The sequence below is a fragment of the Periplaneta americana genome, chromosome 7 (assembly GCF_040183065.1).
Source record: "Periplaneta americana isolate PAMFEO1 chromosome 7, P.americana_PAMFEO1_priV1, whole genome shotgun sequence".
NCBI classification, from domain to species: Eukaryota; Metazoa; Arthropoda; class Insecta; order Blattodea; family Blattidae; genus Periplaneta; species Periplaneta americana.
The window spans coordinates 172,890,032-172,905,044 of NC_091123.1; the positions used below are offsets into that span (position 1 = coordinate 172,890,032).

The 15,013-nt window shown below is 38.5% G+C and overlaps 1 protein-coding gene across 4 annotated transcripts in view; it reads right to left on the bottom strand.

Moving 5' to 3' along the window:
* Nucleotides 1–15,013, bottom strand: part of LOC138703734 (centrosomal protein of 78 kDa) — a 37,880-nt gene that overhangs the window by 6,127 nt on the left and 16,740 nt on the right. For 2 of the 4 annotated variants that reach the window (XM_069831865.1, XM_069831863.1), the window contains 7 exons: nucleotides 14,831–15,009; nucleotides 12,955–13,130; nucleotides 11,788–11,853; nucleotides 11,587–11,706; nucleotides 7,749–7,952; nucleotides 4,846–5,080; nucleotides 4–132 (listed from right to left, as the gene is read on the bottom strand). In XM_069831865.1, the coding sequence (XP_069687966.1) occupies nucleotides 4–132; nucleotides 4,846–5,080; nucleotides 7,749–7,952; nucleotides 11,587–11,706; nucleotides 11,788–11,853; nucleotides 12,955–13,130; nucleotides 14,831–15,009 (1,109 nt within the window). Of the gene's footprint in view, nucleotides 1–2; nucleotides 133–4,720; nucleotides 5,081–7,748; nucleotides 7,953–11,586; nucleotides 11,707–11,787; nucleotides 11,854–12,954; nucleotides 13,131–14,830; nucleotides 15,010–15,013 lie in introns of those variants that run through there. The other 2 variants (XM_069831864.1, XR_011333251.1) reach the window with 2 other exon arrangements.

Consider the following 15,013-nt stretch of genomic DNA (forward strand, 5'->3'; position numbering starts at 1 on the left):
TACCCTCAATTGTAAATTATCACTCTCTTCTCCACTTGCACCAATGCTGTCTGACAAACATTCCTGGTAGGTAAAAGAGTCCAAAGTCCCTTCTGATGAGATCACTACATTATTACCCTCTGTTGGTGGCATCTACAAATAAAAGGATGACACAACTGAGATTATTTATAAACAGTGACAGTCAACTCTGAACCCAGGTGGAAAACAGCAAGCAGTGTGTTGCAATGAATCAGTATGCAGTACATTTACTTCACTCAAGCAACAGACCATATTGTAATCAGTGACTGTAATTGGCAGAGTTTATAAAGATACATTTGGCCTACTACACTGAGAACATCAACTTTTGCAGCTGCAGTAGAAAAGCTGCACAGCAGAAGTAATGATGTACGAACATACCTCAAGAGCTACTTTATGAAAAGACCTAAACAGAGAGCGTAAATAAATTAAGCTCCATATGATGTACTCAGTGGCGGCTCGTGATAAAATATTATGTGTATTCACAATTTTGTGGTTCCAAAATCGGAGAGAATTTGAAATCACCTCAGCAATGACTGAAATAATTTGTATTTACTTTTAATTTAAGTTATTTAAATATTCATACATTCTAATGTGAGTATAATAAACAATATTCTACATTAAAAATAGTGAAAAATATTATAATTTTAACCACTGTCTGTTATAGTATTTCATATAAAAATTAACAAAGCCTTTACATCTGCTCAAACAGTCTAGGTCCACAAATAAAGTAAAACATTACGAAGCACTTTTTTGTTGAACACTTTTTAAACATTTACATTTTTTGAACCCTTGTCCTCCAACGAAAGATAATTGGCCAACCACTTCCCGTACACTAATTTCTTCTTTTCCTAATTCTTCAATGCTGATAAAATTTTCTTTACACAATATAAATTGGTTCCGGCTTTGGTACCAAGTTGATAAAACTCATCTTAAATATTTATGATCATTGCTATTATTGATTTTGCATCAATTTCTGCATCCGATACTTTGATTCTCATACTCTATCCGACTAAAAATTTTGGAATTTTGTTACAAGTGGCTGCTTTCATTTTCTCCGCTTGCATTTCAAGACCTTCCTTGGCAGCCTCTCCGAACCGCTTCACCCCTGCAAACATGTCTGAATCTGCACAACGAAGGCGGGATTCTTCGTTCTGGATTCTTCGATCTATCTTTTACCAGCTCACATCGATAAATCCTGAGATTTACCAACATTTCTTGGTAAAAGTTCAAAATGTATGCATCTAATAAGATATTTTGGGGTTTTACCGCACTATAACGGTAAATGTTAGGTTATACCAGTAAATTCTAAGATTTACCGGTGTCCGTACATTTACAGTAACATATACAAATTTCTTGAAGCTGTTGTATGCTGACTTTTAATAAATACTGAATTTTAATTTTTCAATTAATGAAGGGCTCAGTGCGTATTTTAACACAATTAACCAATGTTGCTTTGCAGTGTCTGCTACAATTAAATCTCTTTAAGATCATAGCTAATAATAAATGGGGATCAGATATCACGACAATGCGTCTGTTTTATAATGCTTATATACGATCAAAATTGACCTATGGATGTAAAATATGGGGAGGAGCATCAGCAACTCGTCTACAAAAAAATGTCTGTTCTTCAAAACTCAGCCTTAAGATTATGCCTAGGAGTACCAAAAACCACATCAACTGTTGTCCTAGAAATTGAATGTAAAATTCAACCAATCAGACACTATGTATTACAAAGGATCTAAAATAGTACATTATGCAACGAGCCTATAATGGTAGTAATTAAGACACGAGTATGTTTGTTTATGAAACGAGCGCAAGCAAGTTTATGAAACGAGCGCAAGCGAGTTTAATAATTTCCATACGAGCACTTAATTACCATTATAGGCAAGTTTCATACGACTTTTTATGCTCGACCATATTTCTAACTTGAAATTATTCATAAGTATTCATGCTATGGTTATGTAAGTGAGGAATGGAACTGACCTTCTAAATTGTGAGATGTGCGCAGACGCGAAAGTATTGATTTTTTCTGAGGAACGAATGTCATTGACCTTGGTATAATCTAGAGAATAACATGAACATTAATTTTGATATAACCTGGAAATTGATTTAGAATTGGAAAACGAGATGACAAATTGAATTTATTTGAATATTATTTACAATTAACGCTAATTATTATAGTAACAGAACATAATCTTCTGCGACAGTATTGGATTTCCACCCTCCGTAACGTTTCGCTAGTTGTCTTTCGATTGCATATCCGAGAATAATCGATCTTGCGCTACAATGGTGATTTCTCATTGGCTGAACAACTGAACTATAATGAATAGGTGTACTTTAATGAGGTGCATTAAAGGGCTACTACCAGGTGTATAATTACTACATTTCGGCATGGTCGAGCATAAAAACATTTAAAATTGCAAGCCTCATCCAGATCTCAGATGTTCTTCAAACTGTCAGATAATATCCTGTGTAATTTCTATAAAATAAACAAAGAAGAAATACCAATCTATATCACAAGCACACTCATTGCTAAAACTCCAGTTGTGAACGAAATTCCTCCATGGAAATGGGTGATTGCAGAACATAGCATACAAGTGATCTCTCTATCCAGTGCTTTTGCTTCAGTAAAGTCTCATTTTACAAACCTATGGATCAACAATTGGCTCTCTTCTGACAAAGAAAATATTTTACAGTCTGTACAAAAGAAACCAAATGACCTGGAAATGCACAAAAACTTTCCCAGACATGTTCAAACATTTTTAACAAGAGCCAGAACAGATCACATTGTCACTCAATTGTACCTACACCGATTTCACCTTTCTGATAATCCTACTTGTCTGTGGTGTAATAATCATGATGAAGATCTGGAACACATTCTTCTAAACTGTCCATCCATAAACCACAAAAGAAGTAAATTAAAATCATCAGTACCAGTTGCAGAAGACACGGCCCTGCAGTATATATTGACAACACCCCAACTCTGGTTACTAGCAACAGGCATCTATAATGAACACCGATCAAAATATCCCTCATTTCTCATGAAAAACAAAAACTGAATAGACTACAGTGGACTATAGTGGACTTTATGTTGTCAGCAAACAGCTGGATACATTAAGAAGATTGATTGATTGACTTGTGTTATTAACTCCAGTGTCCCCATCTAGTGGGTGAAGTACTGAAGCTCGTAGTTCTTTCAGCTGCCATAAAAGCATTGTCCCTGGTGCACCGTAGGAGGCGAACTAAGTAACACAGTATGATGATGATTAATGAAGCAATGGTGGAATACTGGTAGGGGAAACGGGAATATTCTGCGAAACGTACCACCAAACACAGTGTCCACCACAAATTCTAATTCTACAATTTGGAATTCCTTGTTAGAGGTCTTTCCTTCTCCACTCTGCCCTTGAGTAGTGATCGACAGAATTTTTGTCATCACACTTCTCCAGCTGAAGAGGCGAATTGAAGCCGAAACAGAGAAAGCGCAAAACAACAAATAGAGTTTACACTCTTGAAAATACAAGTTTGTGTTTTCACGGATCTTTGCAAAAGGTTTGATCCTTAGATTACATTTGGTATTATCCCTTTGTCGTCTTTGGATCTTCCAAAGGCTTTGGGCTGTCATACACAAAATGGGATGATATTCTTTGACCCAGTTGAAATTCTAGCTGAATCTGCCAAGATTTGAACCTGAGTTACCAGCATGGAAAGCCGTGCTCTAACCATTCAGATAACGGTGCACCCAGTGCAAAATAATGGCAAACTACATACAGAAAATATTATAGAAGAATAGTGTAAAGACTTCAAATGGTTCCATACATCAAATTGATATTTTGTTACTTACATATCCATCTATAGCTTTAAAAGCTTCATGTTGTACTACTTCATATCACTATTATACTTAAGACAGGTAAAGTAAGAAGCTTATTTGATGGTTTCGTAACAAGCTGTTTTTTACGGTGATGGGTTGTTAGCCCTTCGCTCAACCCCCAAGCTGGAGGACCACCCCTCATTGGCTTCCGCGACTGCTTATACAATATATTCACAGCTACCCTCCATATCTGGAGGCCGTCTCCTCGATCCGCAACCTGAGGACCTGAGCAACAGTAACAAATATAAATGACACTCGGGAGGAAATTAAACACAGAATAAATATGGGAAATGCCTGTTATTATTCGGTTGAGAAGTTTTTATCATCCAGTCTGCTGTCAAAAAATCTGAAAGTTAGAATTTATAAAACAGTTATATTACCGGTTGTTCTTTATGGTTGTGAAACTTGGACTCTCACTTTGAGAGAGGAACATAGGTTAAGGGTGTTTGAGAATAAGGTGCTTAGAAAAATATTTGGGGCTAAGAGGGATGAAGTTACAGGAGAATGGAGAAAGTTACACAACAAAGAACTGCACGCATTGTATTCCTCACCAGACGTTTGAGATGGGCAGGGCATGTAGCACGTATGGGTGAATGCAGAAATGTATATAGAGTGTTAGTTGGGGGGCCGGAGGGAAAAAGACCTTTGGGGAGACCGAGACGTAGATGGGAAGATAATATTAAAATGGATTTGAGGGAGGTGGGATATGATGATAGAGACTGGATTGATCTTGCTCAGGATAAGGACCAATGGCCGGCTTATGTGAGGGCGGCAATGAACCTCCAGGTTCCTTAAAAGCCAGTAAGTAAGTAAGTAAAGTAAGAAGCTTACCTTGTATTTTTTTCTACATTCAGTTACAGTGAAATCTCGATTTCAACAAGTGTATGGCTTACCATTATCTTGCACTGAGCCCTTCATTAATCTCACTATGATGACATGAATATTGTATCAGTTACCCTGTGTGCTGTCTGTGCAGTGTCTCCCATGTTTATCTCAATGTGCGGCATAGTATTCCTATTCCTGAATGTGGAAGCAGATTTCGAGACTTTATGCAAGTCAGTCTGGCTTGACTTGTGTGCTGCATGCTCGCTGTAAGATTTCTTCATGAGAAACGATGCAAGACGAGCTCTGCGATCTGTATCCAATTCCTCCATGGAGTTCAGAACATCTGTATCTAACAGTCCACCAAGACTGCAACAAAACAGAATTGCACACTTTATAAATAAATTTAATGTTGTAGCAGTTTTATTATATGGTGGGAAAACATGGAGAGTAACACAAGAAATAACTAACACATCACAAGCATTTGAAGCGTGCCAAACCATAACGTTGTACGTGCCAATCTTTGTTAAAATTGAGTTAACAGTGAAAATGTGTTGTATGTGCCACTCTCCAAGTGCATGTGACAACTAGTAGCAGCCCAGTAGCAAGAAAAAAAGTGTGCCTGCCATAACACTGAATGTGTGTGAGTTCAGTTTTTTCTTTTCCCAAACATGGTCGCTAACAGAGAAACACAGGACCAAACTACAAACGTGTCAAAGGAAAATGATGCGCAAAATTATGGGCATATCACTGAAGGAGAAACTCCCAAATGCGACATTGTACCAACTGGCAGATACACAGGACATCACACATGCAGCCATTACATCCAAATGGAAATGGGGTGGACACGTGGCCAGGCTACCAGGCGACAGATGGACATACCGAGCTACCATGTGGGACCCCCGTATAGGAAGGAGACTTCAGGGCAGACATCGGCGCAGATGGGCAGACTTCTTCAAAGAACAGGCAGGTCAACAGTGGTCCAGAGAGGCAAGAGACTGAAGAAAGTGGAAACTACTCAAGAGACATTAGTGCATAGACAGGAAGTTGTGAAAGGCAGTGAGAGAATCATTGTTAAAGGAATTCAAGTTCTTAGACTTAAATATCACGTGTAACGTGAACTAGCTCATCACATTAGACAAATAGAGCTAGACTTTTGGTTATCAAGAAAAATCAGGTCAATTTCAAAGACTGCGAGATTTCTTATGCCGAAGGGCAGAGGAATGCATTGCCATGAATGGACGTCACATTGAGCACCTCCTACGAACAAGTGTTCAGATCTCAAAAAGTAGGCCTATGTGTTGTAGGACCCATGTTTATTAGACATTATTTTCTTGTTTTGATGCATACTATCCCAAACACGTCAATACGTGGATAAATACACTTATCTGGGACAACTAATCTCTTTCAAGGACAGAACAGAAGAGGAAATAAATAGAAGGATCTCCCTGTCCTGAAAGGCATTTTGGGCCCTTAAATTCATTCTGCTTGACAAAACCTTAAGCAGAAAAACTAAAATACAGGCACTGGAGACCTGTGTTTATCCTGTACTACTTTATGGGAAACACAGGATCAAACTACAAACGTGCCAAAGAAAAATGATGCGCAAAATTATGGGCATATCACTGAAGGAGAAACTCCCAAATGCGACACTGTACTAACTGGCAGATACACAGGACATCACACATGCAGCCATTACATCCAAATGGAAATGGGGTGGACACGTGGCCAGGCTACCAGGCGACAGATGGACATACCGAGCTACCATGTGGGACCCCTGTATAGGAAGGAGACTTCAGGGCAGACATCGGCGCAGATGGGCAGACTTCTTCAAAGAACAGGCAGGTCAACAATGGTCCAGAGAGGCAAGAGACAGAAGAAAGTGGAAACTACTCGAGGGACATTAGTGCATAGACAGGAAGTTGTGAAAGGCAGTGAGAGAATCATTGTTAAAGGAATTCAAGTTCTTAGACTTAAATATCACGTGTAACGTGAACTAGCTCATCACGTTAGACAAATAGAGCTTTCTCTTATTTAAGGAGGCCTTTGCCCTTCATGGGACACAATAGGCTATCTTTATCTTTATCTTATCTTTATATCCATCTACTTTGATGGCACTTGTTATGTTATGGTTTGGCATCCTTTATTAAGTCAAATGCTACTTCCAACATATACTAAAAAAATATGATGTCCCAAAACTATCAGCAATGAAAAACTCTGGAAAATAACAAATCTGCTTCCAATATATTTACTTACTTACAAATGGCTTTTAGAAAACCCGGAAGTTCATTGCTCCCTCACATAAGCCCGCCATCCTGAGCAAGATTAATCCAGTCTCTATCATCATATCCCACCTCCCACAAATCCATTTTAATATTATCCTCTCAACTACGTCTCGGCCTCCCCAAAGGTATTTTTTCCTCTGGTCTCCCAACTAACGCTCTACAGTATATGTATATCTGCATATAGTGCCATATGTGCTACATGCCTTCCAATATAGACCAAGAAATTAAGAAAAGGAAATGAAACTGGATAGGCCATATGTTAAGAAGGGAACCAGAAAATATAACTAGAGAGCACTAGAATGGACCCTGCAAGGAGAACAAAGAATAGAAAGACCAAAAATAACCTGGAAAAGAACAATAGAAAGAGAACTTAATCAAGTGGGAATAACATGAAATGAAGCAAACGTCATGGCTAAGAACAGAGTTTGATGGCAAAGATTTGGTGGTCCTACAGTATGTTCCATGTAGAAAAAGAAGATTATGCTGATGATGACTTCTGTGACTGATTAGTGGAGTGGATCTCTTAACTGAGTCATATGCCTTTTTGAAATCTATGAATAAATGATGTACTGTACCCTTATACTCCCATTTTTCTCCAATATCTGTCGAATACAAAAAATCTGATCAATAGTCGATCTATCATGCCTAAAACCGCACTGATGATCCCCAATAATTTCATATATCCAAATTAAATAAAGTTACAATTAGAACACACACACATACATACATACAAACAGAAACGAGTTCTGTACCCTGTATCCTTCAGCCGTTGTATGATGTTTTCATAGTCATCAACAAACTTCTGTATTGCAGTAATGACTTTCTTTTCCACAAGTACATAATCCTGACCTTCCACTGCATCCAGCTGCTTCTGTAATGTCATCTTCTCTTCTTCCAATTTTGTTCGTTTCTGCACCTCAGAATTCAATTCCTCTGATAACCACACCAATTGCTTCCTGTAATACAGATATTTAGATTACTATATCCAGAAATGTTAATACATATTTATCTGAGTGTGTGAAAATGTGTCTACATAGGTTGGATAAAAAGTTATGGCAACACTGCTGTCACGTGACGATGGTGCGTTCGAGAGCCGCCAGCTGTATGGACATGAACAAGGACTGTTAGATGAGTTAGTGCAGCCAGCGGCGACAGTACTCTGTCAATCTACTGCAGTGTGTAGAACGTTGATTTTCATAGGGATAGTGTGAGCGCCCTAAGACCATGTTTACAACACTAGATCAAAATTGAAGTGACACGAGGTGCACAAGAATGTTTTCAGGGACTGCGTGAAGCATGTGCCGATACAGTGTTGCCATATCGCACAGTGGCACGATGGGTTAAAGCGTTCCGGGAAGGCAGGATGCCATTCAGGACAACCTCCGTACAGGACGACCCCGCGTGGAGGACAACACAGTTCAACTCCTTGCTTCCCTGTTGGATGCTGATCGCCGATGGAATGCGCGTGAGTTAGCAGCGGAAGTCGGAGTATGTCACAAAACTGTGCTCCACATTCTGCAAGACATTCTGGGTTACCGCAAAATTACAGGGCGTTGGATACCCCATGAAATTTCCAAGGTTTAACAATGGCACCGCTATGCAGTCGCACAGGCCTTGTTGGACCGGTACCAAAGGAACGATGACAACTTTCTTGGACGAATCGTCACTATGGACAAAACCTGGGCTTGCTCATACGAACCAAACAAACTCGAAACGTCGATTAAACGAATAGAAGCATCCAGGTTCTTCTCGTCCGAAGAAAGTGCGCCCTACACAAAGTGCTGTGAAGGTGATGTTCATTGTGGCGTATGACATTGATGGGGTAATACTGCACCATGCTGTACCTCCAAGGCAGATGGTAAACGCGGACTACTACTGCAGGTTCCTGCAGCACCACCTTCGTCCAGCCCTCAGGAGAAAACGACGACACTCGGTGGTACAGAACCCGAACATTCTTCATGATAATGCAAGGAGTCACACCGCTGCTGCTGTCAAGGACCTCTTGCGCTGCTGGCAATGGGAGATTCTGGAACATCCACCGTACTCACCCGATATGAGTCCATGCGATTACGATCTTTTCACCAAAGTGAAAGAACCACTGCGAGGGACCCGGTACAATACCAGAGATGAACTTATCTGTGCTATAGGGCGGTCAATACAGAACATCAACAAAGATGGACGTGCTGATGGTGTACGATGCCTTCCAAACATTTGGCAAAAGGTAATAAATAAGGGGGGCGACTATATAGTAGGTACATAAATGTTGTATCCCTGTGAATAAAGTCATGTCAGAAATATTGAACTGTTGCCATTACTTTTTATCGAGCCCTAGTATAAATTAAATCACTAAAGAAAGAAGTTAAAACTTTTCTCAGTCACACAAAATCGCAGAATTTATTCAAACATTATGAGCAAATATAACAATAAACAAGACAATAAGAGATTCAAAATAATGTTTGGTTTCTACTGTTCACACATCCTATGATGAAGACATCTTGAAACCCAATTGTGTTGAGTTAACATATTTTCCAGCATATAAGACACATACAAGCCATGTAACGTGTCGATCAGTTAACTTCAGAATCTAACTCTGCTCCATCTTCAATATCATGTCTTAATCACCTCATCGACTCGAGTGACAAAATATTCCATAGAACTTCAGTTTTTAACTACCATAAAAATATGGCATCATTAAATTTTCACTCTTAGTATACACATATCTTACGTTTACATTCTTGTAATTATTAACAATCTAAAGGATATACAAGCATATGCATCACTTCTTGAATGGATTTTCTTTTTTTAAATTTTATTTTAGTAGCTTATTTTACGACGCTTTATCAACAGCTTAGGTTATTTAGCATCTGAATGAGATGAAGGTGATAATGCCGGTGAAATGAGTCCGGGGTCCAGCATATTGGGTTGAGGAAAAACCACGGAAAAAACCTCAACCAGGTAACTTGTCCTGACCGAGAATCGAACCCGGGCCACCTGATTTCGCGGCCAGACACGCTAACCGTTACTCCACAGGTGTGGACTCTTGAATGCATAGTATCATTAAATTTCATAAGTTTTTTAATGTTTTGATATATGATAGTGTTTCCTATACTGTTTTTATTCATTATGTATGCATTTTATACTTTATGTTTCACTTGTATTCAACTCGTCTAATTTATTGCTTCCACCTGATGATGATTTCTTGTAAAATCGAAAATATTCGTGGACACTACCAAGAATTATAATGTGATCATTGTAACAAAACTTGTTTTTGTACCAATCTGATAAGTTGTTGGCTGAAATTGTAATATAACTTTTCTTATCATATATTGTTCAACTTATCTGAACTTTAACCTCAACGTGACCTTTAATATCAGTAATGTTGAACAGCAACCTTTTTTATATAAAAAAATGAACAAAATGAGTTTTCACTTGATCAAAAAAAGTCTTCCCGAATCTTCTGCAAACATATCTTATCTCAAGACATGGATACAAACTTTATAAGAAGAGATTTAAATACCTTCTTATGTTAGATATTTGTTCGTTATCAAAACATTTCAGCTGATCAAAATGTCACCTGAAATTTCAGCTTTTGGTATATCATACCCTCTTTTTTTTTTTTTTGTAAATAAATTATTAAGAGGAAAAGAGCATTTTGTAAGTCAGCAAATACAATATCAGTGATGTTGAACAGCAACCTTTTTTGTAAAAAAAATGAACAATATGAGTTTTCACTTCATCAAAAAAAGTCTTATATATTATTTCAATGTACCGAAGTATATATGATATTTCCATGCAGATATTCTGCGTCATCATATGATGAAAGAGTAATGGAACGGAGAAAAATTCTCTCCGGCACCGGGATTTGAACCCGGGTTTTCAGCTCTATGTGCTGATACTTTATCCACTAAGCCACACCGGATACCCATCTCGGTGTCGGACAGAATCGTCTCAGTTTATGTTCCAACTCTTGGGTTCCCTCTAGTGGCCGCCCTCTGCGCTTATTCCGTCGGATCCCGGCCAACTAGTCACTCATAACGAGTGCACCTCAGCACATGTGTGTGGACTTCAGTCCTACGTTCATAGACATCTATGACGTAGTGCAGAGGGCGGCCACTAGAGGGAACCCAAGAGTTGGAATTTAAACTGAGACGATTCTGTCCGACACCGAGATGGGTATCCGGTGTGGCTTAGTGGATAAAGCATCAGCACGTAGAGCTGAAAACCCAGGTTCAAATCCCGGTGCCGGAGAGAATTTTTCGCCATTCCATTACTCTTTCATCGTAAAAAAAGTCTTGCCGAATCTTCTGCAAACATATCTTATCTCAAGACATGGATGCAAACTTTATAAGAAGAGATTTAAATACCCTCTTATGTTAGATATTTGTTCGTTGTCAAGATATTAAAATGATTTTTGCTCTCCTGTAAAATATAATATTTTGGCATATGAGATGGCTGTTCAATATCATTCATATATTAAATGTTAGGAGACTAGCATTATACTAAACTAAAGCATATTAATACTTGAATATTATTTTATATTGCAGTACTTTAGGGTACTTTATGGAAGATATTAAATTTCAATGAACCTACTTTGCCAATTCCAGTTCCACACAGCGTGATGTTGCGGGTGGAGCTTTTGAATGGTATGGAGGACAAGGCTCCTGATACTGCAATGTCCTAGGTGTGCCAGGGCTTGCTTCACTGCGCTCTCTGCAACAAGAGAGTCAGATAAATATCATATGCGCTTACCTCCTTATTTATTCACATCATTGGAACTCAGTTCAATATTACCTGCGTCGGTCCAGACGATCTGAAACATGCCATGGGACGCCTTTCGTCTTAGTAAACGGCTTACTCCTGTAATATGAAATAATCCTTTTAGATACTATATAATGTGAAGTGAAGTTAAGCCTATTACAGGTCATGGAGGCACACAGATTAGTAGGTAGTTAACACTCTCTTCCACCTTTGCAGAGAAATGATGCAGTAGAGCATGGCTAACAAGAAAGACAGGTTATGGAGCAACATCAATTCTTAGTATAACATGGCCAACATTGAACAAGTTTATATATAAATGCACGTTTAACATGAGTTTAATATAGCAATTCCTTTGTTTTTTTAGAACTTTAAACATGTATTTATATTAGGTGATTGTCAAGATGGCCATGACTAGACCAAGATAAGCATGTGACTCCGATTTGGACCGTAGCCTGTCTTTCTCATTAGCCATGCAGTCATTTCATTAATTTCCTGATGCTGAAATACACGATCCAATTCCTGTCTTGAAATGCTGGAGATCATGGCTCGAATATTTTCTTGAAGTTCCTCTAATGTGTGAATATTGTTCACATACACTTCATGTTTTAACATACCCCAAAAATAAAAGTCACATGGTGGTAAACACCATGATAAATTTAAACTTAAACAGAGCACAGTTCACCAAACACATTAAATGAAAACTAAAACTGACCAAACACGTTCACACCTTACAGAAGACAAACTAACATTAATTGCATGCTGGGTCGCACAACACCGCTGGGCTTTCCCACTATAGAGAACGGTCTATTGCCCGCCTGCCTGCCATGAGCAGGGTTGCGTCTTAAGTTGAAGGGCTGTATTATTTTTCTATTTACAAAAATCAGCATGTAAATTCCTCCCTTTCCATTCTAAACCTTCAAGATGTTTTATCAATGGTTCACTCAAACATAGCTGAACTGCCACCACCACTACCAATCCTAAGTAATGAAACTGCACATACAAATATTCCATATGTTCCTGAGGATCCTATCGCAGTATCCTCAGTAAAATACTACCAGCTAGGATACAAAGTAATTTCTGAAAAGTTGACTGAATACTCTGTACATTCATAAATACTTTATAGATATATAAAATCACTTACCAAACAACATTCAACAAGCTGATAAAGGCCGCAGAGTACTAGGTAAAAAACAGACAAACCTGTTTGTGGAAGAAGTAGCTGATGTGACTCTTCTAACATCTTCCTTAGTAGATGCCACTTTGCTCAATGCTGACGCCACTCTGTTTATTGCTGACCGTGAGTTATGATGAGTTTTCAGGGCTGGTTTCAGGGGCTGTTTTGACAATTGGGACCGATCAACCATAATCCAATGGTACTGGAACCAGCAATAAACTAATATAAATTTCGCTGACAAGAAAACAATTTATTGAGTAACATTTTCCTTCCACTCTGAGGAAAATATTACACTATAAACATTAAAAATAACTACAGTAAAACCCCGATAAGACGCGGTTCAAGGGACCGAGTGTAAACCGCGTATTAACCGGGACCGCATATTAGGCGGGTATACTAATTTTGACTTATATACGGTATCTATTAGCATTTTTCTTTATTGAAATACAGATGCCTCAAACTAGGAAGCTGCCTGGAGAGGGGAAGTAGTAGAGCTAACGGAGGGGGCCCACCTAGGCTCCGATACCCAGGTATAGTCATATTATTTGAAAAGTTGACCTCTTGACAATGTATTCAAGATGTACCCTCCCTATGCAGCCTTCTCAACTGTTATTAGAACTGAGATGTACCGTTCTAGTTCACAGTGCACAGCAGTAGGCGGACAGTGGTAGGGGAGAAGTGCTCCATGCGCCTGCGCGAAAGAGACAGCTTGCTAGTTTGAGGCATCTGTACATGAGTCATGAAAGGTAATACAGGATTACTCCATTATGTAATTACTGTACTGTATGTCAAAGACATTTACAATATGTACCGGGCCTTAATTCTTTCGAAAAAAAAAATAGTAATTTATAGTTGTTTGCCGTGTGCGTGTACTCCAAGTCCTCATGTTTACCACACTTCAGTTTCCTCCGATTACATCGTCCCATCGCAGCTGTAGTGATTGATTCGCGATTTTTTATTATTGTCCTTAATGTCGATGATGGGATTCCTAATGAATCAGAGAGTTGTTTCTGAGTAAGAGTATTGTTCTCATCGTACTTTCGTAAGATTTCCAATTTTTTCAACATAGAAAGCGCTTTGTAACTCATTGTAATCACATTCACAGACACTTCAATACACTAAAGGACAACAAACTGCCCAGCAAAAATTTCCAGAATTTTATTACGGCCGAGTGAGGAATGCTGTTTGAGAGAGAGGGTTAGCAAGAGGGTGAGGTATTGTAACTGTATGTAGGCTTTAACCACGCAGATAAGGAGTCGAATAAGAGAGTGTAACAAGAGGGTGGGGTATACGAAGGTATGAAGTAGGAAGGTTTAAATGCGCAGGTAAAGGGTCGAATACCAATACTTTTCAGGTTAATGGCACCAGTGAGTTCAATGATAAAGAAGTTTCATTCCTGTTACAGTACATTGCTGAAAATTACATCGAAAATATTCCACAAAATCAGCGTATTATGCGGGACTTGAGTGCAACAAACGGGGTATTTTATAAAGGTGTTATATATGAAATGTGCAGGGACCAGACAAAAAAAGTGTATTACACGGGACAGCGTAATAAGTGGGCGCGTCTTATCGAGGTTTTACTATACTTTGTATTATTTCCTCTTGTCTCAAACTGTATGGCAATTCGGACGACTGGCAAAATTTGATCTTGGAAGAGGGAGAATACATAGAACATTGCGAGAAATTTGAGCATTTAGGAATTAATATTATAGCAGATGGAAATGATAATATATGAATTGATAATCATAACTATAAAAAAGGGAGAATAAAAATATCAACTTTAAATCCAATTTATAACGCAATAATAAAGAGTATAATTGTATATTGTTAAAAAAGTGGCATTAAAAAAACATACTTCTCTCAGTGTTCCTCAAATATTATAAATATTTAATAGAAATACCTCTGGAGGAATTCCGTTGTTATTAACATGCAGCTGTATCATTATTGCTTTTAGCAGATCTGGGTTCAAGGCCTGGTTAGCACGTAGGTCCAAAACAGCCAAATTCACATTGGTTTTCAGCATATCCAGTGCTGCCTCGCCTCCAGTTCGACCAACTCCACAATTCTGTAGATCTAATGCTGA